We start from the raw sequence: 27,951 nt of genomic DNA on the forward strand, positions 1-27,951 counted from the left end.
TGAGTCTTTCAGAGATTGCTGATTTACTGGGATTTTCACCCACAACCATCTCTAGGGTTTACAGAGAATGGTCTGAAAAGAAATGTTTTGTGCCAGAGGTCAGAGGAGAATGGCCAGACTGGTTCCAGCTGATAGAAAGGCAACAGTAACTCAAACGACCACTGGTTATAACTGAGGTCTGCAGAAGAGCATCTCTGAACAACAACCTTGAGGCAGATGGACTACAGCAGAAGACCACACGGGGTGCCACTCCTGTCAGCTAAGTACAGGAAACTGAGGCTAAAATCACACAGGCTCACCAAAACTGGACAATAGAAGATTGGAAAAAAGCTGCCTGGTCTGATGTTTCTCCATTTCTGCTGCAACATTCAGGTGATAGGGTCAGAATTTGGCGTCAAAAACATGACACCATAGATCCATTCTGCCTTATATCAACGGTTTAGGCATGTGGTGATGGTGTGATGGCGTGGGGGGATATTTTCTTGGCACACTTTGGGCCCCTTAGTACCAATTGGGCATGGTTACAATGCAACAGCCTAAAAGAGTATTGTTGCTGACCATGTCCATCTCTTTATGATCACAGTGTACCATCTTCTGATGGCCACAAGGTATCATGTCATAAAGCTTGAATTATCTCAGACTGGTTTCTTGAACATGATAAGGAGTTCACTGAACTCAATGGTCTCCACAGTCACCAGATCTCAACCCAACAGAGCACCTTTGAGATGTGGTGAAACGGGAGATTGGCATCACGGATGTACAGCCGACAAATCTGAGCAGCTGTGCAATGCTATCATGTCAGCATGTACCAAACTCTCCAAGGAATGTTTCCACTACCTTCTTAAATCTGTGCCACAAAGGATTAAGGCAGTTCTTAAGGTCAAAGGGGGTCCAACCCAATACTAAAGCTGTACCTAATAAAGTATCTGGTGAGTGTGTATACATATGCACTTACACCTCAGCATGGGATTTCAGATGGTTTCTGCATGAAGACTGCCTATAGCATCTTCCAAAAATATGTTAAAATTGGAAGTTTCTTGAATTCTAAGAGAAGTTTCTCTCCTGGTTTGGTGTGTGGTAACATTTAAGGAATAATTTCCAAATATTAAAACTTCTCTGGCGGTGCAGTGTTTTAATATCTTGTTTATTCCAAATTTTTGTATTCTGTTTTTTATACCTTTAGTTTTTACTGCACTTTATTAATGAACTCCTTTTTTGGAGTTTAAAAAGTAATTTTTTTGAACAGTAAAATGACAAATAAAAATTACAACCTCTCAATTTCGTCATACAAGAAGCATTATCCAGATTTCATCACTAATGGTGTTTTTGTTTAAACCTGTTCTTAGAAAGGGAACTTTTAAACTTGGTTTAAGATTGGTTCAGTTTCCTGTGGCTAAAATGTTGTTTTGGCTTTTTTCAGCAATACAATTTTTAAATGGTAATATGTTAAATAATGAATGGAGTTGAATTTGAAAAAAAGGTAGTGTGGCATAAATGTTTTAAGTCGTAGTTTATCCTGAAAAAACAAATTCACGTTTTCTATTTAAGTAATCAGTGTGCTGTCTTATCCTTGTTGATGGAGGATAAAAGACGTTGCCTACTTTTAATTCTCTGCCACAAACAAAAACTAAAATGCATCTTTTTAAAAGTCAAATAATAGATTTGGTTTTTGAAATATAAGCAAGAAATATTGAGTCTGGAATGTTTGCTGTTTTGTTTATTTATTTATTGGCTTGAGCACACATAAATACTTAATTATAACAAAACAAAGTACATATTTAAACACTATATTTTAAGTGTCAATATACACACATACATTTTAACCCTTGTATGTTGATAATGGACTTTTATTTTTTGGTCTACACACATTATTTTTACAGCTCTAAAAGGGGGTGAGATAAAGGAAAGAGTTTTTATTCCCACCCCCTAAGTATCTATGTCTTGACCATGGGGTGGCTCTTGATATCTTATTCATGTTAAAATCACTGAAGCACATTTATTTTTGGTGATTTTATTTTTAGTGAGGTTTTTATTTCAAGCATTAATTGTGGTCAATCCGGTAAAAAAAAAATGACACAAGATTATTAAACTCTGTGTTCACCACATTGAAAAGTTCCATATGATTGTCTGTAGAACAGAAAATATTTGTGTCATCAGCAAATAATGAGTTTTAAAAGTTTTGAAACATTGATAATAAGGCCGTTTGCTGCTTCATTCACCTTTTCATCTGTACAGTAATCTGGGTATGTTTGCCTATTTTGTCCCATTTTTAATTATGTTATTTAATAGTTCCCAAACTTGCTTTACATTGTTTTTATTTTCATTCAGTAGATTATTGAATTACACTGTTTTGCTGTGCCGTGTTATTTCAGTTACCGGTAGTTTAGTTTTGCATGACTTGTATCAATGTTCAGTTTCTCTTGTCCTCTGTTTCAAGACATTTTTATAGAGGTTATTTTTCTTTTTACAAGCATTTTGTAGACTGGGAGTTAACCAAGGGCATTTGGGACATTTGTTCTTACATTTATAAACTGGACAGTTCTTATTGTAAAGTAAGCTAATTGTTTCTTAAAAAAAAAAAAGCATAAGCGATATCCAGATCCTTCTCTCTGTACACGGAGTTCCAGTTTTGTCTGGATAAGTCATTATTAAGAGAATTCATAGTTTTATCATTTCTTAACCTTTTGCAGACTGGTTCTTTTATAATTTTCCTTGTCTTTACATTGATGTCAAAAAGGGCAAAAACTGGTTAATGATCATTCATGTGACAAATCATTAGTCCACTTATATGAGTGCATTCTATATTATTTGTGAATATATTATCAATAAGAGTAGCACTTTGAGTATAGATTCTGCTGGGTCTTGTTATGGTTGGAATTTTTTTTTAATGGTTTATTTCAAGCAATCAAAATAAGAATAATACACAAACAATTAAATTCAATTTTATTTGTAAAGCCCAAAATCACAACAACAGTCGTCTCGATGGGCTTCGAAGAAAACATGAACTCAAAAGGATCATGAATACAAAGAGTTCAATAGGAAAATACTAAAATGAACTAACAAACTGACTAAGCTATACTGGCATCCCTGCCCTTAGACCCCCCTTCGCGGTAAGGAAAAACTCCTAAAAAACCGGATTCCGGAAAAAACCTCAGGGGTGCCCACATGAAGGAGGGATCCTCCCCCAAGACGGACAGGCGATTTACCAGAACTCTTAGAGAAGAATTAACTTATCTAAATCTACAACTACATATATAAAGTCCAGCAGACGAGCTTCATCCAGCCGTGGTTGGGGGGACAGTCAAAGGCGCGAGTCGAGCCAGAGACAGGAACCACAGCCAGGTGTAGGAGCAGCAGCAGAGACGAGGTACTCGGTCAGGTACAGAGCAGAGACGAGCCAGAGATGAGCCAGAGGCAGGATCCACAGCCAGGTGTAGGAGCGGGAGCAAAGGTGAGGTAAAGGGTGAGGAACAGGAGCACAATACAATCAGCAGTTTTACATTCTTACAAAGACATATCAAATTTAGGATAATTAGACATCAAATCAAAGATTGCTTGAAAGGGAGTGGAAGGAAGCAAATTTATATAATCCCACCCCTGTTCTACCCCTTGTGCTATCCTCTAAGGTCCAGATGACCCGATCCTTACATTGATGTGTTATCCCTACCAGTACAAAGGTGGATAAACGTGAAGAGGATTTTATGTAATCCATGGACGCCAGTGAAGATCACATATTATTGAAGAAAAAAGGTTTAGTGCACTGTCTTGTGGGGTCCAGATGACCCCACCACCAATAATAAAGTGCTTAGGATAGCACAAGGGTTACTCAAATCAAATCAAACTTTATTTATAAAGCACTTTTCGTATAAAAGCATAACACAAAGTCCTTTACACTAACACAAAACAAAATAAATAATGTAAAAAAACAAGCGTGGAAATTAAAATAAACAAGCAAAAGAATTAAAGAATAGGGCCCCCCTCCCCATACCTATACACAACCCCCTAGTCCTTTCACACCTCCCACCCCCTAACTGATGGGGAAAGACAATGAGAAATAGGCTGAGCACGAAAACAAGATGTTGGAAATGCTAATAATTTTGACCTCCCTTTCTGTGAACACCCTGCCAGATGCAGCATCACAGGCAGGGACCAGCCCTACTGTACCATATAAACTCATAGCATATATTCTTCTGATAAAGTCATCAGTTGCTTTATGTTTGCTGGGGTTATCAGATTGATATTGAAATCTCCACAGATGTTAAATATCTTTTACATCCAGTCACTGAACACTTCTAAGCTTGACCCTGGCGACCTATATACACAGTTTATAATGACATTTTTCCCTAAATCGTTACATATTTCAATTGTAATACATTCCAATATTCCATCAATTGCAACTGACAATTTATCAATTCCTGTAAACTTTGTATTTTTTTTTACATATATAGGGACTCCTCCACCTTTTATGTTTACTCTGTTCAAATAGCTCATAGTTTTCCAATTCAAAGTCAGTGTTCTTGTCGCGGCTGAACCAAGTTTTGAGATACGGTTATGATATTAAAGGAATGTCCCATATTCTGTGGATAGTCCTTGATGTCTCCCAAGTTGGTATACAAGCCTTTTCTGTTAGAGTGAAAATTGACAGTTTTCTTTTTGGGTTAACAGAGTTTTGAAATCATCTATGCTGTAATATTTGCAGTCCATATTAAGAGTGCAAAAGAATTGATCAGGGTCGATGTCACAGACTATAAATATGTTAAGGTCAGGTTGCTCACCTTTTAGATCTCTCTCAAAGTCCTGATTGCAGGTGACTGTTGAAGAAAATGTATTGTTATTAGAAGCCATAGATAGTAGAGTTTGTCTCCTCACCTCATAAGACCAACATCTTTACTTATCTTGTTTAGACTGCAGCCCCTCCAGGCTCTTGATAATGATGACCTAAGATTGCTCATTAGAGTCGGTTAGTTTAGCGTAAATCTTGCAGTCTTTTACCCAAGTGCTTTGAATTTTTCCTAGCTTTTCAGATAAAGCGCTCTTCTGGCAATGTCGGCCTTCCTTTTAGTGAGGTTGTCATTCATAAGAACGTTGGTTCCCTTCAGATTTCTTCCTTGCTTTGTTAAAGTTGCTTTCTGTTTTTGATTAACAAACTTCAAGAGGATCGCTGGTTTGTCGGTCAGATCTCAACATTGTCTATGTCCAGAAAAATTCCTTTAGACTTTAAGAACTCTTCCACTTGTTTCTCCACAAAGCTCATTTCCTGTTCCTTGGATTCCTCACCGTTCCCAGCGGTCATTGCGTGCGCAGAAGACCAGGGTTTGATTTTCAATTTGGTCATAATCACGTTGTTAATCCTGAATTTCTGCTCTTGGTCATCCATTCACTCTTCGATGATCTAAATCCTGTTGACATTCTGATCCTTCAGAGCCTCCACCTGACTCACTTCCTCAAGCACGTTTAGGATCTGTCCATGCAGGATCTTCATGGCTCTAACTTCCTCCTGCGTGAAATCAAGCAACTTCTTGATATCCTGAGATTCCTCCGTCACTGGGGTTTTTTTCGGGGACATGATTAGAATTTGCTGTAGGTTTACTCTTTTTTTTGTAGTAAAAAGAGTTGCAAAGTGAAGCCGCTCTGTGCCTCGTTGGCGTCTTCCCCGAGAACCAGAAGTTCTCAGTGAGAACTTATCATTGATATCCAATTTGCTAGGTACTAACAGTAATGTTCCATAATAATAATAATATAATGTGTGTATATATACACACATACATTAAGGAATTTTAGAATTGTATAACACAAGTTAATTACATTAGGCAATGGAATAATTGCTCTGTTTTACATTTTTTAAACACCATTACCTTAAAAATCGCGACTTCCTAGTCTCCGGGGCGGACACTCTACCAAAAAGCCAATAAAATTGTCTTTTTTTTTTTTTTACTCAAAATGACTTTTTTAACTTATGTTTTAATGTTTTAACTTAAATTGAAGAAATTCTGTTTTTTTGTCATAAAGTTTTCTTAAATATTTTTAGGAACAGGCTGTCTGAATTCCCTCCCTACTTCCAAACTGCTAAAATTCTATTTAGTGCAGGACTTTCTAGTGCTCTGGATTTTAAAAGCAGTTTGGACACCACAATAATTTTTTTTTTTTTTAACAGGAAATAGGATGTCACCAAGTTACCAAAGTAAAAAGTAATGTCAATATAAACCTTTTACGAAGACTAGTAATCAATCCACTGTGTTCTGATAATGAAAAATTAGGCAATTAAAATGTTTTTTTCTCCACAAAAATTGTTCAAACGCAATGCATTGTGGTCTATATTTGCCAATCTAGTGAGCATCAGTGCACACTGTTTTTTGCAGAGACATCTGGTAAAATTGCTAGGGCACTTGATTATGGAATTGTAAATTTGGACAGCACTACAAAATAGTGAACGAAGGAATGCAGACACAACCATAGTTTTTACAACTTGAGGTTGAAGACAAAAAACAGCTTAATTTTAATTTTTGCGCCAATATTATAATCAAGAACCATATGCCACCATGTACTAGTGTTATAGGCAGTAACTGAGTTCCTTCCCATTGTTTTAGTAGTGAGGTGGAAAATAAGGAGGTTTTTTAGAAGTCAATCATTGGTGGGCTGTCTCTATATTTTGAGGCACTGGATACAGCAGCAATTTTGAAAGAAAGAAATGATTCTAAATCAATCCAAAAAGCTTCTACAATAATTTACACCAGACTGGAAATAAAGTATCAGAAACACAAAAGACAGTTTCCCAATAAAAGCTTTGAAGGGGACCGCCCATCTTTTCAGGATTGCATATCTCAGCAATTCCGCCCCAAGGACACGTGATGCACCTGCATCTGAAGAAACCACAAGACTACTAAATCAATATCCAAAGGAAAGTGAAGACCAGAGTGGAGTTGGTTGATCTTTATGTTCAACTTGATGACCGTCAAACACAGAGATGGGGGGAGGACCTTGGCTGAGCTTATGTCATACCACAAAAAAAGAAGAATCTGGAAAGAGGAAATCAGTAGCAGAACCCAGAACAACTTGTATTAAGAGCTTGCCAACATACATAAGTGAATGGAAAGCATTTTATAAAGAACAATAAGCTGGTATTCCTAAATGTAGACAGTCATTCAAGAAATGTCTGCTTAGAGACTTTACTTTGTGGATCTAAGAGCTGCTGGATCAAAAAAACGCATCGTTTTCTTTTTTTACTCAAACTTTTTTCGACAATAAAAACACATTACAAACGTTACATTTTTTAGTTTTTATAGCTTGACTTTGTCTCATTTTAGACATGCTGTCAAGCTTTGCAGCTTCACCAGCTATGAACCCAAAAGACAAAGAAAGAAATGGAAAAAAAAATCTTCTTTTAGCCAACATATCTATTCGAAAAAAAAAAGGTGAACAGCTTTCTTTTGCAAATGGGTCAATAAGGACAAACAGTTACAGCGCAAAAAGTTAAGGTGATGACCTGACATGCAAAAACTTGACATTACATTTGGCAATGTCACACAAAAAACAAATCCAGCTTGAATGAAAAAAAATAAAATCTCTCAGCTTCTGCTGCAGTCAAATTATTGGAAAATAGGATAAAAATGTCACTGTTATCATTTTTGCGAAAGGGTATCTGGTTCATTAGGATGCTGGCGTTGGAGCTACTAAGGAGGCCTTGAGAAAGAGCAAAAAGGAGATTCATTGGTGCAGTGAGGGAGGACATGAGGGTGGTTGAAGTGAGTGAGGAGGATGCAGAGGATGGATATAGATGGGAGGCGGATGATTTGCTCAGGCGATCCTTAAAGGGACCAAAATGCAAAGGGAAAGAATGTTATTGAAAAATTCTCGGTGCAGAAATAGGACCACTGCGTAGTTAATTAAAGTCCCACTATGGCTGTTAATTAGGATTATGCCGTTTTTAGTCTAAACCGAAAATCCTATGATGTTTTTTAGGACCTAGTTTATGCTGAGCAGAAATTATAAATCTGACTGTTGGCACAGAGTAAGCCTACCCCCACTTCCCATCATCTATCTGTTAAACGCTCTTACACTTATCCGGAATGGAGGGTTGTAGGTTCTACGTCACAACTACAACCCTTTGTCAACTGCATTTTTTCATCTTCTCCTGATTTACAATGATTTGAACAAAGAAATACTCTGATATGCAATTTTTTGCTCGGTTTTCTTAATATATGTCTTCCATTCTCAGAAAAACACCACAAGAACATGTTAAAACACCAAAAACACAATTTTCATCAAAGTGGGTCTTTAAAAGAAGCTATAATGTTGCCTCTGTTGGTTTTCCTGAAGTGTGTTTTGTAGTAAAGAATCTCTCCTAAATGGTTGTTTCAGTATCTGCATTAAATGCATGTTTCTTTCTGCACTGTCTGACAGATCAGTAGAACGTAATGCAAAGAAAACCTTGTGTCTGACCCCACTGTGACAGCCTCGTTTGCAGTCCCAGACGCCAGCAAGACCCAAGGCAACACAGTCCGATTAACTCTGATGGCCCCCCTACTCTCTATCTTCCTGTGCACCCCCACCCAGCAGTTTTTTGTTTGTTTTCTTAAGATATCTTCAAATACTATTCCTCTTAGCTGCAGTGGGAAGCGCCAATAGAAGGGTCTAATCTATATTGCTTCTGCTGCCACATAAACGTCTCTGCTTTTGCTCAGAGGGTGAGCTAATGATGAGCATTTCTGGTTCAGTGCTGCTGCTGATGTTTGTTTTTGCTGGACAGTAAAGATACAGAAATCAGCTGTTGTTTTTTAACTTGGATAGATTCTGCAAAGCTTACATAAATTTTCAAACTATCATTCTAGTAAATTAAAAGTTTACTCTTAGGGCTTTAAAAAGAAATTGTGGACCAAGAAATGGAAACATCTAGCTAAATGAGGAAGGAAATTTAGTTTTAAGTGAGCAAACTTAAGTCATAGCCCGATGACGCTGCTCAAGAATTTTTTTATAATCTTGCAAAATCTTCTATAGTTAACTGTTGCAAATTTAAAATATAAAGCTGAATAATAATAATTATATGGCTACCTTTAAAACTAGAGAATATACTGTATTGTCTTTGACACCAAATATGTTTTTTTATTTTATTTTTTTATTTTTGGGCCCTTATGAGTCTGCAAAATCTCTTCACGGTGTGTCATGAACTTTTTTTTTTTTTTATAATATAGGGCAAAACTATTTTCCACCAGTCAGCCGAAAGCAGCATTCCTTTCTTAGTGGGAGTTTCCCACCCCTTTGTAGAATTTTTGATTTTATTCGGATTTTACTGGCTCCTCTCCTGTGCACTTAAAATGTGTCCGCTTTCTGTAAAGAACTGAAAATGTTACTTCTAAAGAGGTTCCTGTTCTCCACTTCGGGTCCCACCTGTGGGGCAACCTTAGAAGTAATTACTTCTTACTACGGATAAACAGGTTCAATCCTGTCGTGCAGTAAAATGACGAGAAGAATCTCAGCTATCAGATTCTGATAAGCATCTCCACCTACAAAAAAGCTGTTAAATCCTTCTTTACTAATAAATAATGTGAGCAGAACACGCATTCTTGAACATGCCAGTGTGTCTGTAGCTTGAGAGGTATTTCCTTAACATCCTTCACAGGACAAATACAAAAATGATTTAATTTGGTGTCGTTAGTGATCTGTTTTTCCGATACAACTTTTCATGAGGGGTCCTGAAGTAAAAGACAGTTTGGAGACTCAAGAGCCCCCCTGACATGAGGGCTTTTGTGGCATTATGGCCCATTAAGCTTGATGGAACCGAATTAGATTGGACTGAGCACAGAAGTGTTGTAGGTTGGATTTCCTCTCCACCTGTAGCAAATTGATGTCCCTGTAGTGTGTTCAAATTGGCTAAAGACAAATTTGACAGCAGTGGCTCCCCAAAGCAAATCATGTTAAAGTGAGAACAGCCTGTCAAGTTGTGTTGCCTTTCCTCATCTTTAGCTCTTTAAAGCTCTCTGTAACTCTTGCAGTTTGGAGCCTCGCTCACCCCACCAATAACCGATACATCACAACAGCAAGAAGGAGTGAAGCGGAACGACCTGTGCACTTAAAATAAAGTTTAATGCCAATAGACGTTTAAACCGATGATCATTTAGCCTCACCGCATTCTCAATTTACTCTGGAGTCGACAGCTGCTATAAACTCAATATAAAGTCAAATGAGACTCAAAAAGAGTTGGCTTATTTGTGGGATTGTAAAAGCTGCAGAAGACACATAAACAATGGTGACGAACGTTATCAAGCGTTCCCATGAAGTCAATCGTGTGCCAAATGTGACAGACTGAGCAGAAACAAGAGCACATATTGTGACTTAACATTCATCTCATTGTAGTTGTCGTCGAGGTGTTATCTAATCATGAAGACAAATCGGTCTCACCTGCTGGTTTGGTGGGTTTGTAAAATCACTTCCTTGTTTTATTTATTTTTAATCATAATTCCATGATTGACTTCATAGCTGTATCAATCTAAATCAAAACATGCCAAACCTCCCAGAAATACCAGATTAAATACATTGCAATTACTCATTTAGATAGTATGGAGTTGTTAAGTTGAGAAGGTTATTGCAGAATTCATCAGACTGAGTGAGGGGGTTCTCACTCAGGATTTGAAGGTGCATTGCTCCGTCCATCCTGCCATCAGCACGGTGAAGTATCACTATGTAGAAAAAAAAACCTAAAGCATAATGCTTCCACCTCCATGCTTGAAAGTGGAGATGGTGTTCTCGGGGTCATAGGCAGCATTTCTCTTCCTCCAAAAACAAGGGACTCAGTTTATGCCAGAGCTCCATGTTGGTCTCATCTGACCACAACACCTTCTCCCAATCCCTCTCCAAACCATGAAGGTGTTCTTTGGCAAACTTCAGGTGGGCTTCACATGTGTCTTCTTAAGCAGGGGTACTTTGTGAGCACTGCAAGGTGTCAAACTATTACAGCGTAAAGTCTTAGCAATGGTTTTCTTGGTGACTGTGGTTCCAGCTGCTTCAAAATCATCAACTAACTCTTGTTAGGTTGGGTTGATTTGGGCCCATTTGATCATGGAAACTCCATCAAGTGAGATCTGGTTTGGAACTCAAGAGAAGGTGGATTGATGGTCATGCTGGAATTCATGTATTTTCGCACCAACAGTTGTCACGGTAACCCCCAGCTTCTTGCTGATGGTTTTGTAGTTCACTCCAGTCTTGTGCATGTTTACCATCTTTTCCCTTAAATCCACTGAAAGCTCTTTAGTCTTTCCATGTTGGAAAGTTTGGACTTTGACTGATTGACTGATTCTGTGGACAGGCGTCTTTTCTACAGGTGATTAGTTCAAACAGGTTTCTTCAATTCAGGTAATAGGTTGATTAGTTCAGTCTAACTGGTCTGTGTGAACCAGAACTCATAATGGTTACTAGGGGACCAAATACTTATTTCCTTCAATAAAATAATAATAAAATAACGAAATGCGAACAAATTTATATAAATTCTTGAAAGTGGATTTCTCGATTTTCTTTGTCATTTTCTGTCTCTTACTGTTTAAATGAACTTGCCTTTAAAAGGACAGACTGTCAAGTGGGCAAACCTGCAAAATCAGCAACGGATCAAATACTTCTTTCTTCCATTGTAGCATTCACTTTAAACAGGGTAGGTGCTTTTCCTACCAGAAAGAAAAGAAACTGTACCTTTGTGTGTTTTTATTAACCAACAACTCACAGAGTTGTGCTAAATAGACTCCAATCCAATAAAGATTAGTGCATAATGTCCACAACTAAATCTGGACAAGCCAGGGTTCACTGACAGCCAAGAAAAAGGCAGTAACTGTGAGATAATTTGCATCCTCCCCCAAAACCTTTACATTAGTTGACTATGTCAGGGCATTAGCACCAATCAGAAATATTAGAAGAGATTTGCCATGGCATAATTTAATAAAAAATAAAACTCTCTCAAAACAGCCTCATTTTACTCAGTTGATGATATTATCTCTGCTAGGAGGAATTGGCCTGGGTTGTGCACTTCTGTCTTATTCTGTCAGCTAAAAGCTTTTCTAACTAGAACAGAGGGGGTGATTATTGTGTGCGTAAACAATGTAAGGATTAAAACGGGATGTGGCTGTAATGTCTTGTTGATTCTAGGAGTTTTTCATCTTCAAACTTTGGTAACTTTCAATAGTTGGACATTGTGTTTTGCACCCAGACAACTCATAAAACCACCATCATTTATGTGGGAAATTAAGAGATTGCCTTAATTTCCTCAGACGTTGACTTTTTGAATCTTGAAGTCAACTTTTTTTTTTGACTCCTCCCATCCTCTGAGGGCCATGCTGGTCAAACTGTGTCACCCTAATGTTTGCAGCACTTTTGGTGAGGGCTCCAAAGCAAACATTTGAATCCATTTAGAGCATCCATTGGACCCAAGCTCAGCAATATCACCTCCATCCAACTCCCACTCGTGAGACCCAGTAACTCTGTTCTGTTCTCTGCCCACAGCTCTTACCGCCTGGATAAAATCAACAGTGACATGCGTAACTACATCACCAATTTTGCTGCAGACTTAAGGTGAATACAAGCTCAGCACCTTCCCCTGGCTCTGTGTTGTGCTACCCAGAAGCAGCGGTCAGCTCCATGAGGCAGCTGGCTCGCTGCCCTGGTGACATCCTCAATACGGAGGCTTTACAAAGCAAACACTCAAAAGCAGTCAATGAAAGGTTGTAGGGGTCATCATGAGGCAACGTTAAAAACAAGACTGATATAGTTTCATTAATGTGCATCTTCAGCAAGAATATCCCATATAATCAAATTTAGCTTTTTTTTATCCTAGTATAAGAAAATCTGTTTACGATGACGACCTATGACTGACGGATGACTTTTTCTTTACCTGCTGCCGAAAATCGGCGTGGATAATTTTGAACAACTCTACCTGTCATCAAAATGCGTCTAACCTCTCTCTGAAGTGCCTGATCACTAACTAGCTCCTGATTTGCATTTCTCTTCTTTTCCTTTCTTTTCAGAAAATCTAACCTGTTTTCTAAGAAGTCTTAGGTCAGGGAAAATTAGCATTGAAGACCCACTCCGATGAAAATTATGTTTGTTTGTTTTTTTACCATGTTTTTGTGGCATTTTTCTGATGAAAGAGAACATATAAAAAGACAATAAGGCTTAAAATTGCATTTCTGAGTATTTCTTTATTTAAATCGTTGTGAGGAGCAGACGAAAAAGTACCATGGGAAAAAGACTGTATTTGTTACAACAATTACAAACTCCATTGCTCCATTCTGATACATCCACCTCCAGACAAATAGACCCATGTACAAGACGTACATGGGTCTATTTGTTCTTTCCTCGTCTGAGCTGGCATCTGGATCAAAACTGTACATCTTGATAGCTCCAATTTGTTTTTGTTGCACCGGTAATGTTAGGTTGGGGGTGAGAGGGGCTATAAGGTAGCGGAAGAGAGTTTAAATAAGACATGTCCAAAGTCCGGCACGTGGGCAAAATGCAGCCCGAGTCCAAATTTCTACCGGTCCGCAGGCTCCCGTAGTAAAAACTATAATATGCAACCCTCAGCACTTTCTAAGAGCTATAATTTTTTATATTATGGTTTGCTTAAGTACGCTCTAAGCCATTGCAAAGCTTTGGCAACAACCTTTGTCTATTTGACCTTCAGAGCCTTAAGGGCCAAACAAAAGGAACAGATTAACCACTACAGTGGTTGCTTCTGAATAAGATCATTATTTGTGTTTTTTTCCGTTTTACTTTATTTACATTTCGAAGTTTTCAGTGAGCAGCACTACATGGTGAGTAATATGTTATATTTCAAATGAAGACACATTAAATGTTGATAAAAGGTTGTTTCATTTTATTTCTGGTGTTTAAATGTAAAATTCACAGTAATTTGGTAAAACTGTATTTAGATGTGATTCTGTTGTATGTAAAGAAATGAGAAGTATCCCATTGCAGATGCATTTTCATATAAGAATTTATTTGCATTTGAGGTTTTTATAAGGGTTTAAAGAACACAGGCCGAATGGCTGCCCCTCACACATTTTCACCCCACCAAGTCTGTAACGGTCGATATTTGCATAATCTGAGTTTATCAGTATCGGTCCAATATTAAAAAATCTACTGATATTCTTTTGACTGTTTCAGAAAAAATAATTTTTTAAATGTATACTTGTTCCTAATAGTTTGGGAAAGTTGTGTTAATAGTCACTGTCAGTAATTGACTGTTTTCAGGTAACTGATATTTTTGATAGGGATACATGTTGTTCCTAATAGAACCCTGGCAATGGGGAACTAATGGTTTACAGTTATGTCCAATATTCAATTAATGATCAGAACGCTTACAGATGTATTTATTACCGTATTTTCCGGACTATAAGTCGCCCTTTTTTCATAGTTTGGCAAGGGGTGCGACTTATACTCCGCAGCGACTTATATTAGAAATAGATTGAAATAAATACATTGTTAACCCTCCTGTTATGTTCATTTGTGAGGAACAGAGATGATGTTTCTGGGTCAATTTGATGTATGAGGTATGTTAAGTGTTAAGAGTATGTTAAGTGACTCAGAGAATCAGCAAACTTTTTTTTACAGTAAGATCTTGAAGGCTAACAACATAATATTCTATTTTCCAATGATTTCATAGATTCAGAAATGCAATAAAAATGACAACTGTTTCTACAAATACAGGATGAAAACAGAGTATTAGTTGGCCAATGATGCTTCATGAAAGGAATAAATAAATAAGTATGAGAAAGAATTACTGTGAAATTATGAGATAAACAGTCTGCTATGATTGTGTCATATGAGGTTGTGCAAGTTATTAGTTCTTGGTCTTCCCGTCAAAATGCGACTTATAGTCCAGTGCGACTTATCTGTGTTTTTTTCTACTTTATAATGCATTTTTGGGCTGGTGCGACTTATACTCAGGAGCGACTTATAGTCCGGAAAATACGGTACATGAAAGTTTTTAAGTGATACTTGTTCCTATGAGATCCTTTGCTGTATGTTAAAAAAGTTCAAGTATAATGGGATTTTCCAGGAAAACAAAAGTAGTGCATTTCTAATAAAGAAACAAAAAGGAGATCTAAACGTTGTGTTACTGTAGACACTTAAGTATCGATATCTGCAAATTTCGGCTATCGGTCACAGCTGCAGGGAAAATATCGGTTAGTGGTAAAATTGTATCGGCCCATCCCGAGTCATAATGTGTCAAAAAGGCATAATCATACTTTTTTGTTTCTTTTTTTTTTTTACTTGTCCTGTCCAGCAGCTGGGCAAACAAATGAGAGCTGAAGGCCTCTTGTGTTGGACATATTTTACTTTAACAACAGGGGCTATGAATCTTCAAACAAACCAGAGGTATGTCTGAATAAACCCCTTTTGTAATCGAGGCCAAACTTTATTCATTTTAGTCATATTTGAAAATCTTTTGTGTTGGACCGGACGGAAAAGGAAAGAAGGGAAGAAGAAGAGAAGGGGATGTTAGAGAGGGGGGATAGGAGGGTGATTATAGAAGGGGAGGGGGGGGTAGAACCATGAAGCAGCATAAAGCAACAAGTTGCTGGATGGTTATACTCATTGCAGTGAGGTTCAGATGTAATACAAGTCTATAAGGGCGGGGCCTGTCCACACACACTCAAACGTTATAAACATACCTGTTGGCTCCAAAAAAGTTTACATGTCAACATGTACACAATAAAAAATATTGTTCACACACGCATACTTATGCCTTCACACCAACTGGTGTGAAATATTTAATTCAATCACGCAAACTATTTTTGCAAAGGTGACCTAACACCTGTGCTCAAGTGAGTGTTCATGTTCTTCTAAAATGGATGATGGAATGTTAAAAGAAGGAGGGAGAGTGCCCAGTCATCCCCAGACCAAGACCCCCGCCGCAGCAGCAGCGGCAGCCAGAACCCCCCAACACCCGCACGGCAGCAGATAGAGAACAACCGCCCCCCCGGGTGATCACATCCGCCAACCAGGCCAGGGCCAGCAGGACCGCCACGGGGGGCTCCCAGAGCCAGAGAGCAGGGAGGCATGGGGGGACAGAGAGTGCAGCTCCAGCCCAACCAGGCGAGCAGCCCCCCCGCCGCCTCGAGAGGGCCCAACGTGGGGCCCTGCCCCAGGAGAGCGCCCACAGCCCTAGATGAGCACCTCATCACCACCCAGGAGTTCTGGGCATCCCCCCGCCCAAACCCCAGGTACGACCCAGGACCCCCCGCCCCGCGCTCAAGGCAGCCACCCACCAGGCCCACGGTTGGTCCAGGAAGGAGCAAGGCAGGAGCAACCCCCTCTTCCCCTGGGTGTCCTCCTCCCAGCCGTCCCTGCCTGGGAGGAGGACACCCAGGGGACGAGGGGGTCCACAAGAAGCGTTGTAAACATGGCCCGACCAGGCTCGCCCACATTTGGAAATTTGGCGAGGCCCAGCGCTCAGGGGCAAGGACCAGAACCCACACCACAGGGATTCTGACACCCCCAGGCTCAGATGTGATGTGATCCCCGGCTCTTGGCCTTGCCAGACAGATCAGGGATCCCTCTCCCTGTGTGGAGAGAGGACTGCAGGGCCCAGGAAGCCAGCACCCAGGGACCACGGCTGCCGTTGCCAAGGGCCCAGTACCCCCTACCAGGGATGGGGTAGGGGACAGATGGTCCGAGGTCCTACCTTCCTTGAAAAATGCATGTGTGTGAGGGTGTGTGTGTGTGCATGTGTGTGTGTTTGCATTGGAACGTACATTTTGAGGAATAAAGGGTATGTGTACTAAGGGGGTGCAATTAAAATTCTGAATTAAAATTGGCGGGTGCTAAAAGGTGCAAATAAAATCGAGAGGGGGGGGGGGGGGGGCTATTCCATACGGCAAGCATGGAAGGGGGACTACTGCCAAGTAGTTCCTCCCCCACAAGGTACATCGCTGGCTGACCCCCCCCCCCCTCCCCCCGGTGGTCAAACAGCCGTCCCCCAGCCCCACCCAACATAGGGCACAGGTCCCCCCCTCAGCCCAGGGCTCCCAGCCCCCGAAGCGCCGACCCCCCAGGCCCCACACCACCCACACCACAGAGAGAGAGAGAGGAGCCAGAAAGCGCCGCCCCAGGAGCAAGCCCAGGGCCTCGCCCCCAGGCCCCGCCTTGGGAAAGTTCTGGTCAGGCCTCGACAGGACCAAGGCAGCCAACCAGCCGGGGTGACCGCTGATTGCCTCAGCGGAGACCCCGACCCGACAAACCTCCAAGATCCCGTACCGATAGTGGACCCTCCCCCTCCCCCAGGACAGGGGGAGGGGGAGGGGTGAGGGTGACCCGGTGGATGTCACCCAGAGGCATAATCATAATTAAAACAACCACTAGGAATGCTTTTAAAATAGACCAAAAGATAATTGGAGTGGATTTTTAAAGAGGCACACAGTGTTATAACGGGTCTTCCCGTTGCCCTTAAATTGTCAACATGGTCAATTTCATTTTATTTAATTTTGTTTTTTGGCTATGACACATTTTGGATTTGTTCAGGAACCCCTCATTGAGGTTTAAGCCACTAATATTTTTTGTTTGTTTTTTTTTCCCCTTTTTTTCAGCCAGAACTACCACTTGCAGGCCACAAGAGAAATACACCCAAGTTTTGCCCTGGATCCATCCACCAACTACAACTCACCGAAGTTTCGCTCGAGGAACCAGAGTTACATGAGAGCTGTCAGCACGCTGAGTCAGGCTAGCTGCGTTAGCCAAGTGAGCCAGGTGAGTGTTCGGGTCCTTCTTTTTCTAACATTAATAAAATATTAAGCAGTTCTGTGCTGAAGTTTAAAAAACAAGACATTACATTGAAATCTACTCTTTTTTTAAGTCAAAAGAATAAAAAAAAGGTTTCAGAACAGATGTGGTTTTGATAAAAGGAAAAAAAAAAGTATGTCTTATACTAAATAGCCATTTTAACATTATCTAATCAAATGCTTTTCAGTGCTTTTTATCAGTCTGACTTTGAGAAAACACAGAAGCACTCCAACTATTAGAAATTATTTTTCTCTTTGATTTAAAATGTTTTGTTTCGAAATGGCCTTTTGCTAAATCAATCCATTTGTGTTAAAGTTATACCATATTTGGATAGATGTACCAAGTTTATAAAAATACAAGTTTTTGTGTATATAGCATCTGATGTATTAACATCATCAACAATGAAGGTTTTCTTTAATGTGTTTCCTTTAATATTTTAATATAAAAATGATTTTCTAGATATATTGCTATTTCCCTACGCTTAGAACAACAAAGAATTAATAAGTTTGACCAATGTAGTGTCTATAATAGTTACATTATTTAACAACTTGTGTTTAAATTCAGATTTTGGACTTTACCTAAAAAATACTTCCTCAACAAAGCAGTTTTCATGTTGTCTATCTGGATTAATTAAGGTATTTGAGTGTGAAGTGTTGTGATATCAATCTCTCCCCTCAAAGTGAGGTGTATTGATTTGTTTGGAGTCTTAAATGCTTAGCGTAAGCACCATTTATCCCAAATCCACGTAAACGAGATGTCTTTTCTTGATTCTTCTAGCTACCAAAATATGAAATCTGACTATTTAGTATTATTATATTGAGACAGCTTTAAAAGCAAGTCCTCAGAAGAAATCCTACCAACAGGAAAGAATGACCTTGACTTTGTGACATTTTCCAACCCAGTGTCTAGTATTTACCATCGACACAAATTAAGCAGAGAAGAAAAGAGCCTCTGTCCGAATCATCAACGGGTGTTGGAACAATATTCTACCAAGAATATATTTTTCATAATTCTGACTTTATACCCTTTTAGGCCAAATTATAGGTTTTTAAAGGTGTATTCAGACTGGAAAATTCTGTTCTGTCCAAACCAAGTCTTCTAATTTTGGAACCTTGCGTTTGGTCTGTATTCAACCACACTTTTCTGTTTCAAACCAAAGCTTTTAAACAAAACCACATGACTAAAGATCTATTCAGTCATTGGCCAGGAATTATTAGGTCAGGGCAAAGAATCGAGAAAAAGAGTAATGGAAGTCTTTCGCTTTGCAATCCTTATCGGGATTGTTCACTTATTCAAAATTTATATTTCTCTGACCAATTTTGAACATCTGCATCAACGTCAGGAACAGCACTTGTTACTTGCAGTTGCATGCGGCAAAGCAGTTCTGAGGAGGCGGCTGCTATAAAGGTACGCTGATAAGTGTTGATGACATATAGATTGTTGTGAAAACAGTGTGAGAAGCGAAGTGTATCACGTTAAAAGTTGTTTTATTGAGCCTGCATTCATCCAACTAAATATCAATGAGCTGCTGTGTCTCATCATTGTGGTTGCTACAGTATATTCCAACATTATTTACCCCCTTACGGTGCCCGTTTTGGTCCAGTTGTTCCACTCAGAGCACAAGGCCTATTCAGACTGAGAAAACCTCAGAGCGAACAGAAACTCAGTCCGATTGAAAATGAACCGAGACCACCTCAAAATATTGTTCTGAGAGTGGTTCCTGGTCCCGGACTAGGGTCCACTTGGATGTATTCAGACTGAAAATTTGTTCCAGATTATCGGGAAAAACACTATCGGGAAAATACACCCTAAAACACTTTCTATTTATATCATCAGTGTCATGGTCAGCCAAGAACAAAATATACCTTTTTTACGGTTTTCTGTCCAACAGGTGAGTGAAACCGAAGTAAATGGCCAGTTTGAGTCTGTTTGTGAGTCCGTGTTCAGTGAGGTGGAGTCCCAGGCCATGGAGGCTTTGGACCTGCCCGGCTGCTTCAGAACCCGAAGCCACAGTTACCTACGAGCAATTCAGGCTGGATACTCCCAAGATGATGACTGCATCCCCCCTATGGCCTCTACTGTCACTTCCACCATCAGGTCCACCACAGGTGAGGACACACAGACAAAAAAACAAATTTGCCCACATGATAATGACATCTTGATGCTTCTTCCATGTTGAAAATGGCATTTAGACATAAACAAAAGACATTTGTGTGGGGTGATGGATTAAACTGAACTATTGACGCAAACGCTTTTGTTTGTTGCATGAGTTACACTTAAATGATTTACATTTTGAAGGTAAAATACTGTAGTCTGTGCCAGTTCATCTTACTGTATTTTGGATACAGTGCGTCATCTACTCATCAACGGGATCCATCAGAGAGTAAAGCTATGAACCCTATTGAAAATCACATCTACTCAAAACTAAAGTTAGGTCAGGACAGGGATACAACAGCTTCATCCACTTCTATGTGGATGTGAACCTTTCTGAATGAAAACTGCTATTATATAATCTGTAAGCAGAGCAATCTTTACTGACAAACCCATTTAAAATCGTGCTGGAGACATTATAGCATCTTCGTTATTCGATCTCTTCGCTAAAAGTTTGTCTTCTTCTCTCGGACAGTTTAGAGCGGGCATGCTCATGCGGTGATTTTATCGCAGAGCTGCAGATCACTTTGTTTCAAACTCTATAATGGTTTTTGTAAAGCTGACAATCATTGCACTGGTAACCCAACTGTCACACTGATTCCTCATAAATAACACCTTAAGTCTAAACCTGCTCAGCTGATATGTGCATTTATTTCCAACACGGGGCTTTGACTATAAATCGTGAGCTGCCTGTGGTTTCAACAATTCCCATAATTGCTGGATTCTCAGAGGGAACAAGACATCCATTTACAGATGAAGAATGTGAGAAGAGATGAAGAAAAGAGGCCTGGACAAGAAATCTGAATGGATCTACTTTCCTTTTAGTGTAGACGTACAACCAAACTGGGTTATTTTAGGGCGAGTTAGAGGTGTGGACATCTGGAGATGTGCTTCTTGTCAATTACACAATAAATGTTTGCTTACACTGCTTTCTCAAATGCCTCCAATACGGTATTCTATCCCTAAGTTGCAAAGCTATAAAGGTCATTTTTTTGGACAAATTGGTGCTTTAATTGAGTCTGTCAAACTGGACCTCACTGTTTCAATAGGGTTCATACGTTACTTCCTGATTGATGATAAGTCTTTGGAAGCTTTGTTCATCTTTGGTACTTTTCACTGCACAAAGTTCACATTTGCTCTTTTACAACAAGTGCACATTTCAAAAAGTTTTTGTTACTTTATTGATTGAATACAGTGTTCATCCTCTGCGATCGGAGATTTAGCTTATTTAGCTTTGTGCACCGAAAAGTGGCGAAGAATGCATGCCACAAATTCGAGATGAGAAGGCAGTGTAAACTTGAAACTTGAGTCAAAATGGGGAAGTGTACTCTACTCTAACACAAACGCCATGCTTTCATGCAATACTTATAATGTTCACATGCAAAATTGGAACAATAACCTCGATTTTAGAAGTTAAGTTCCAACCATTACAAGTATGATCTTATTTTGACTCATGGCTTTTAGTGCATGATTTGATCTCACTGCTTTTTGGCAATAAAAAGCACATTCTCTCCAGCTGCTCACACCCGTGGCCATATTACAGATGCGTGTTTACATTTGTCTTCCAGACAGAACGTATGCACAGGACGAAACTTGTTTGCCCACCCAGGCCAGCATACATGAGGATTTGGCAGATACTACCCCTCTGACTCACGATGATCTGGGCTGCCCAGTCAGAAGAGACAGGCTTTACTACAAAAAAAACATGGGAGCCCCATCGGCCAAGCCGGTATCTGGACCACCTGTATCTCCAAGCCTCTTTAGATCCCCAAGATCTAGTGCTCCAGAACGGCCATCGCCAAAAGCGATTCAGGCTAGTATTAAAGAATCTGCCACTTTGGCTGCAGCTATCAGCATGCAGTGGAAAGAGGAAGTCTCTGCCATGCGCCGAGAGCTAGCTGAGCTTCGTAGAGACCTCTGTAAAGAACTACGTGCTTTCAACAACAATTTCAACAGCTTTACGCAGCACTACAACACGTGGTCTCCTCAAGGAGGCAATGTGGCACCTGGAACTAGACCATTTAAAGATGTTGGAACTGCTTCAGCAGGACTGAAGGCTGACACAAAGCTCGAGTCGGAACAACACGGAGCCGCTACTGCAGACAGAAGCACCAGTAAAACAAAAGAAAATAAACCCCAAGTCTCTAAAGTTTCTGTGGGAACTCAGGCCAGAAGCAAAGTTCTTATCAGGCAAAGCACTGCCGATGCAGCTGTTAACTGTCCTGATGAGAAGGAGGACAAGAAGGGTATTCGGCGAAGTCTTCCAAAACAGCTGTCAATGGACCCAAGCATTCTTGCCTGTCCGCAGTCTATGTATGTAGAGAGTGCCATCCCACTCACTCTGGATCCAGTACTTCCTGGGCCTCTCAGAGGAGTCCAACCAGACCATAATTGGGCAGCCGGGCCTTTTAAAGCTAAAGAAGCCCGAGATCCAGAGTTGTCACACAAAGTAGTTGGAAGTTCATCTCCCACCGACACTAAAGATCCAGTAACCATTCGAGATGCTGCAACGCATTCATCCAAAACAGCCTTCGAAAACCAACATGATTCATTTACTGCACCACCTCTAGTCCCTCCACAACTGACAGATATAGATATAGCAAATAACTCTGATTCACATACGAAGCAATCTCACACTGATGACAAGACATCACTAAACTCTGAACAAATTGACATCCCAAAGATGCAGCTTTCATTCCCAGTCCCAATAGTGACTGTGTCCCCCCCAAATGAGTCTGAAAATGGGTCTGAAATGACATCTGATCCAGAGATACCAGAAATCAGTGTTGTGGACAAGGGCCAATCTGGCTCACAAACTCCTACTGCTGTCTACTTACCACAGTCAGGATTAGAAAGTTCAGTCACTTCAGATTCAGAAGAAACAGAACCAAAAAACTTGAACAAACCATTAGTGTCTTCATCCACGAATAAAGGTGTTTTCTCAGTCTGTGACGCACCCTCCATTCATCTTGATTCTGCTCTACCAATTTTTTTACAGACAGATATTAAATGTCCATCTATTGTGGTGTCAGAGTACTTTGAGGAAGACTCACCCTCCAGTCCAACCGACAGTGAGACAAACCCAGAACCTATAGTCACTTTCCCTGAGTTTCCCTCTGAATCTACTCTTGAACAAATGTCCTCAGTCTCTGCCTTCTCTTTGGTGGCAACTCAGCCAAACACTGAAGAGTCGGAATCTGAGTGGCCACCACTTCCAGAGCCACTAGATACTACACCAATATACCATGCAGATCTAGTCCATTTTGACTTGGTCATGCTTACCTCCCTAGATCAAGATGACCTTGACTCTGTGTTTATGGACCCTGAACCCGAGCCTTTAGACTCTTCAATGAGTCCTGAGGACTTATGTATTCCAACATATCAATCAGACTCTCCAAACTCCCCCCTGCCAACTGCAGACCCTAGCACAACCTGCTTTATGGAACCTTCAGAAGACATGAGCAGTTTGGATTCACCTATGGAGTTCCCCCTTGATAACACTCCTCCTAATGTAGCCTCAAAACAAATGCATGGATTTGCCTTTCCACAAGTCACTGTCACCATATCGCCTCCGAGTTCAGTTTCTCCCGATACATCACTGGAGATTGACATAGAACCTGTGACTCCAGCATCAGATTCCTCACTACCCGATCCTGATTTGTTATTACAAGAGGTTAAAGGCTCTGATGATTCCACAGCAGGAGGACCCCAGTGTCTGACTGGATCCCAGGAGACTGTGAGTCATTTAGAGGAAATAGAAGAAAGGATCCCAATAAGTCCAGAACGAATGTCAAGTGAGCAAGCCTTTCTGTGGTACAGATGGCAGAGGAGGGGACGTAGGCCGGAATCCTTGCACAGAAGTGCAAGCGTGGAACTTTGGAGTGGGAGATATGAGTACAATAGTTCAGAAATCACATATGTGTCTCTCAGCCTGTGAGCTCATACCTCAGTCTCAGCAGACAAAATGTAGCTCGACATTCTACGCGTTCAAAGCTCATGGTTTGTAGCTTCCAGTGCAACGTAGAGCGACGTGCAGACTGTAGTACTGTTTGCTGACGTCCAAGCAAGGAATGTTTTCTGGGAATTCTCATGGTGTATTGAGGAGTTCAAGATACTGCAGGAATGTAATAAACTGTCTGTGGAGGAAACATCCCCAAAAATATGTTCAAAGAACCAGACTGAAGCAGTACTCTTCCAAGACTTTTTATCGTCATCTTTAAAACAAATGAGTAATGAATGTAGTTGGCGTGCCGTTTCTTCAAGATATAGCTTGTTTTTTAAAGATCTCTCGTACAGACTACTGAAAAGATCATTTAAAACATAAAAAAACCTTGACAATCCCTATAGAAATGAGAAAACCGTCCACTCATCTTTCATTTGAACTTTTTGTACGTCGCCACTCATTTGGAGTGATCTGGACCCTAACAGTTACTATTACAATCATCCTGCTACTTTTTGAGTTGTTGGGTTAACACTGCAGTTTGGAGGAAAAAGGATGCTGTGAAATGCTATTTGCACAATCTTAGATGAAGATGGGATTCTGTACTGTAGAGTTCTGTGGAAAATATAAAAGGAAAACTCACGTTTTGGTTGTTTTAAAATCTTTAAAAGCAAGCCGATATAAATATTTTTCTTTATTTTCTTTTATACCTGCACTTTAACTGATTTCTAATGAAGACTGGTTTACCTTTTTTTTTGGTTAAAAATACGGTTTTGCACGTGGATTTCCAAACTTTTGATCATTGCGAAATACACATTTTTCATAATTGATGCTACCAAATATAATTTATCAGTATGTAGCCTCTTTACACATTATTTACATGCATTTTGTTATCTGATCAACATTGTTACTGGACTATATGTAGAAATCACTTTATTGTAACATTTAAAAAAAAAACTATTGTATTACCCATGTACCAAGTACAATATAAACTAACACAAATGTTACTGGAAGATAATGTATTTTTTACAGACAAATTTCATCTTAATGCTCAGGAATTAAAGATTAATATTGTTTTACAGGGAAAAAGTAAATACAAATGTATGTTAAACTGTGTTTCTTCTCAAAAAGAAGTGTTTGTCAATGTATTTTTTTAACATGCCTGTCAATGGATGGAAGTGTAGTGATGCATGAAGCATTGCATTAACATTTTGTACATTTCATACACTGTGCTTCTTGTAAGCATCTGGTTCAGTTCATTGTTTTATTCTGTTAATTAGCACAGTGAAAAGAGTGTATGTTCTGTACACCACCCAAGCTGTAAACATATCGACAATGGACATAAAGGTGAATCAAAAGATGTGCTATCTGTCCAGTTAATGGGCTGTACATGGAATTGCCCGCTTAAGTTTGTGCTCAAATAAAAAGCAACAGAAGAAAACGTGTATTCAAGCAAAGCACAGAAAAGGCTTTTTGGGTTTGTGTGTGTGCGTGCGTACGTGTGTGTGTGCTTTTTCTGAACATAACACGCGTGGAGCTATGACAGGTTTCCAAATGGGTCTTCAAAAATTTCGAAAGACAGTCAACTTAATTAGGCTTATTGTGGCCTAATTAATTGTGACCAAATTTACCCACAGCCAGTTTTTTAGTTTGAGTCATTTCAGTGTTTTACTGATCCCTTGAAAAAAGGTGCTCCAGAAGTTTCATCTTGACTATTTCCTAGTGCAGAATACAGTCAGCACTAATGTTATAGAATCAGACAAAATCAGAGGTCTTAATGCTAATGAGTTGTGGGTAACTAAATCTAATTTTTTTGGTGGTACTAATCTGATCTTCCGTTTTGTCCCTTACGGGGTCACAGGGCTGCCAGAGCCTATCCCGGCCACTTACGGGCAAAGGCAGGGCACACCCTGGACAGGTCGCCAATCTGTCGCAGGGCCTGAACAACTTTACGTATGTAAAAAAAAAAAAGAAGATACATTCTGCTTTTTAACCTAACCCTTTAATTTAAAACTAACATAAATTGCCCTTTCACCTTCTGGCTACCAATAACTTTGTCACAACTGCCTGTAAGGGTAGATAGGGGCAGTTTGAAGGCAAAAAATGGGCAAAACTGTAGGGGGCACATATGTGACTTCCACATATTTTTAAGATTATAGTCCGCTCAAGGTGCACATTTTTTCTACGGAATACCGCGAGCAACTGGTGGTAGCGTGTAGCAGACGCTCAAACAAGACTCAAGGGTAATTAAAGATGAAGTAGACGAAGCACACCCCCAAAACCTGGCGGCGCCCATTAGTGCTGTTTAAGTGATAAGTACGCGCCCGTTGTGCGCTTTGTGCTTGCAGCCTGACTGAAATGGACAAATTACATAATCCGAGTTTGGTTTGTGTGGGCGTCCTCTGGGCATTATGTGGCACATGATTACATACAGGGAGCATTTGATTGTGGTCAGTATGGAGCCAGTACTCGCACCTCCCTTATGAATAATGTGGCATAAGGGCGCCATCCTCTGAAGGTCATAATTGCTTGTAACTTACATTATCCTTACAAGTGCTTTTCAAGACACTAACCACATGCACAACAATGGTAGGTTCCATTTTCATGATGTCCCTTGAGATGGCCAAACGAGCCTCTAGGGACCTTTACCCTCTGTAACCCTTGTGCTATCCTAGGCACTTTAACAATGGGAGTTGGGTCATCTAGACCCCCTAGACAGTGCTCTGAACCTTTTTTCTTCTATGATTTTGAACCTCACTGGTGTCCATGGATTACTTGAAATCTCTCCACCTTTATCCACCTTTGTACTGGTAGGGAGAACACGTCAATGTAAGGGTGGGGTCATCTAAGATAGCACAAGGGTTAAGATGTGGCCTCACCCATCTACAAGCCTGGACAACTCAAAATCCCGCACAACCGGTACGGGTCGACCCCTGCACGGGTGCACGTGACTAAGGCTTAAACATGGTCATATTCTTATTTATAATTTCCTGTGTAAGTCTCTTTTATTTTACTTTGTTTATTTTTTTTATTGATCTATTAAGGGTACTCAACTTTACATTCATCTTCAGACGGAGACTCTAAACCCACTAAAGCTAAGAAAGCAAAGTTGAACTTTTATGCTTAACGTGGCTAAGAAAAAGAATAAGAATTCTTCAACAAATCATCGTCATCATCGCAACCTGCATCCTTTCTGGACCAATCCTAAGTTTTTCTCATGTAGTGATTACAGTTTCTGCTGTGTGTTCAGGCCAAAAACGTCTACTTGTCTGAGTATCAACCCCCACCCCCAACCCTCCTACTTCATTGTTTTCAGGGGTCCAGTTCTGCCTCCCCTCCACCTGCAGCATTGACTGGAGTCCTCAGGCGACCCCAGGTAAAACCACTATCCCTGAGGTTTTCTCCGTTGCTCTTATTACAGACTGTAATGTATTTGTTTAAGATGGTTTAATTAAAATGCACTTAAATGTTTTCTTTTAACTTTAGGATACACAGATGTGCTCATATTTAATTTAAAAAAAAGGGAACATGGAATTGATTCCATATACACTTCAGTGAACCCTGATATTTCCAAAATTTCTGCTAGCCTCATGTCATCAACATCTAAAATGTTAGCAATCAGGCCCGCTTTTGTACTTTAAACCCATTGACGTGCGTAATCGTATGGGCATGTCACTGTACACATGAAATACAATTTTACATTGTTTTATTTTGAAAATACAACAGAAGTTTTTACTTTAATAAAAGTTTTTTGTATTTTGTGTCAACGCAACGGAGATGCCCCAGTCTACAGATGGACCAGTGCAAATTCAGGGTCACTTACTGGGGTCAAAACCCCAAAAATTCTAAAAGAAATTCCTTTCAATGTGACATCAATTTCAACATTCTGTATTTATAATAAGCGGGTTTTGACATTAAGTCATTCCACGTTCATCATTCAAACAGCCATGGAAGAGCAGCACCACCTAGCCATAGCACGCCTTCGTTGTTCGTCAACATTATTTCCTAAGTTAAAGGGAATATTTACATATTGGAGACAAAATAGGAAAAAAACTCATGTAAATAACAATAACTGATTGTGAGTGTACTATTATTTATTGATA

At 39.9% G+C, this 27,951-nt stretch overlaps 1 protein-coding gene across 17 annotated transcripts in view; it reads left to right on the plus strand.

Annotated features, from left to right (window-relative positions):
- dlgap2a (discs, large (Drosophila) homolog-associated protein 2a) overlaps positions 1-27,951 on the plus strand; it is a 197,702-nt gene that overhangs the window by 139,003 nt on the left and 30,748 nt on the right. For 5 of the 17 annotated variants that reach the window (XM_078941044.1, XM_078941045.1, XM_020713715.3 and 2 more), the window contains 4 exons: positions 12,481-12,549; positions 17,565-17,724; positions 19,649-19,865; positions 21,477-25,315. In XM_078941044.1, the coding sequence (XP_078797170.1) occupies positions 12,481-12,549; positions 17,565-17,724; positions 19,649-19,865; positions 21,477-23,845 (2,815 nt within the window). In that variant the 3' untranslated portion in view covers positions 23,846-25,315. Of the gene's footprint in view, positions 1-12,480; positions 12,550-17,564; positions 17,725-19,648; positions 19,866-21,476; positions 25,316-27,164; positions 27,225-27,951 lie in introns of those variants that run through there. The other 12 variants (XM_078941046.1, XM_078941047.1, XM_020713717.2 and 9 more) reach the window with 7 other exon arrangements.

This window comes from Oryzias latipes, chromosome 22 (assembly GCF_053564925.1).
Source record: "Oryzias latipes strain Hd-rR chromosome 22, Olatipes_Hd-rR_3.1".
Classification (NCBI taxonomy): domain Eukaryota; kingdom Metazoa; phylum Chordata; class Actinopteri; order Beloniformes; family Adrianichthyidae; genus Oryzias; species Oryzias latipes.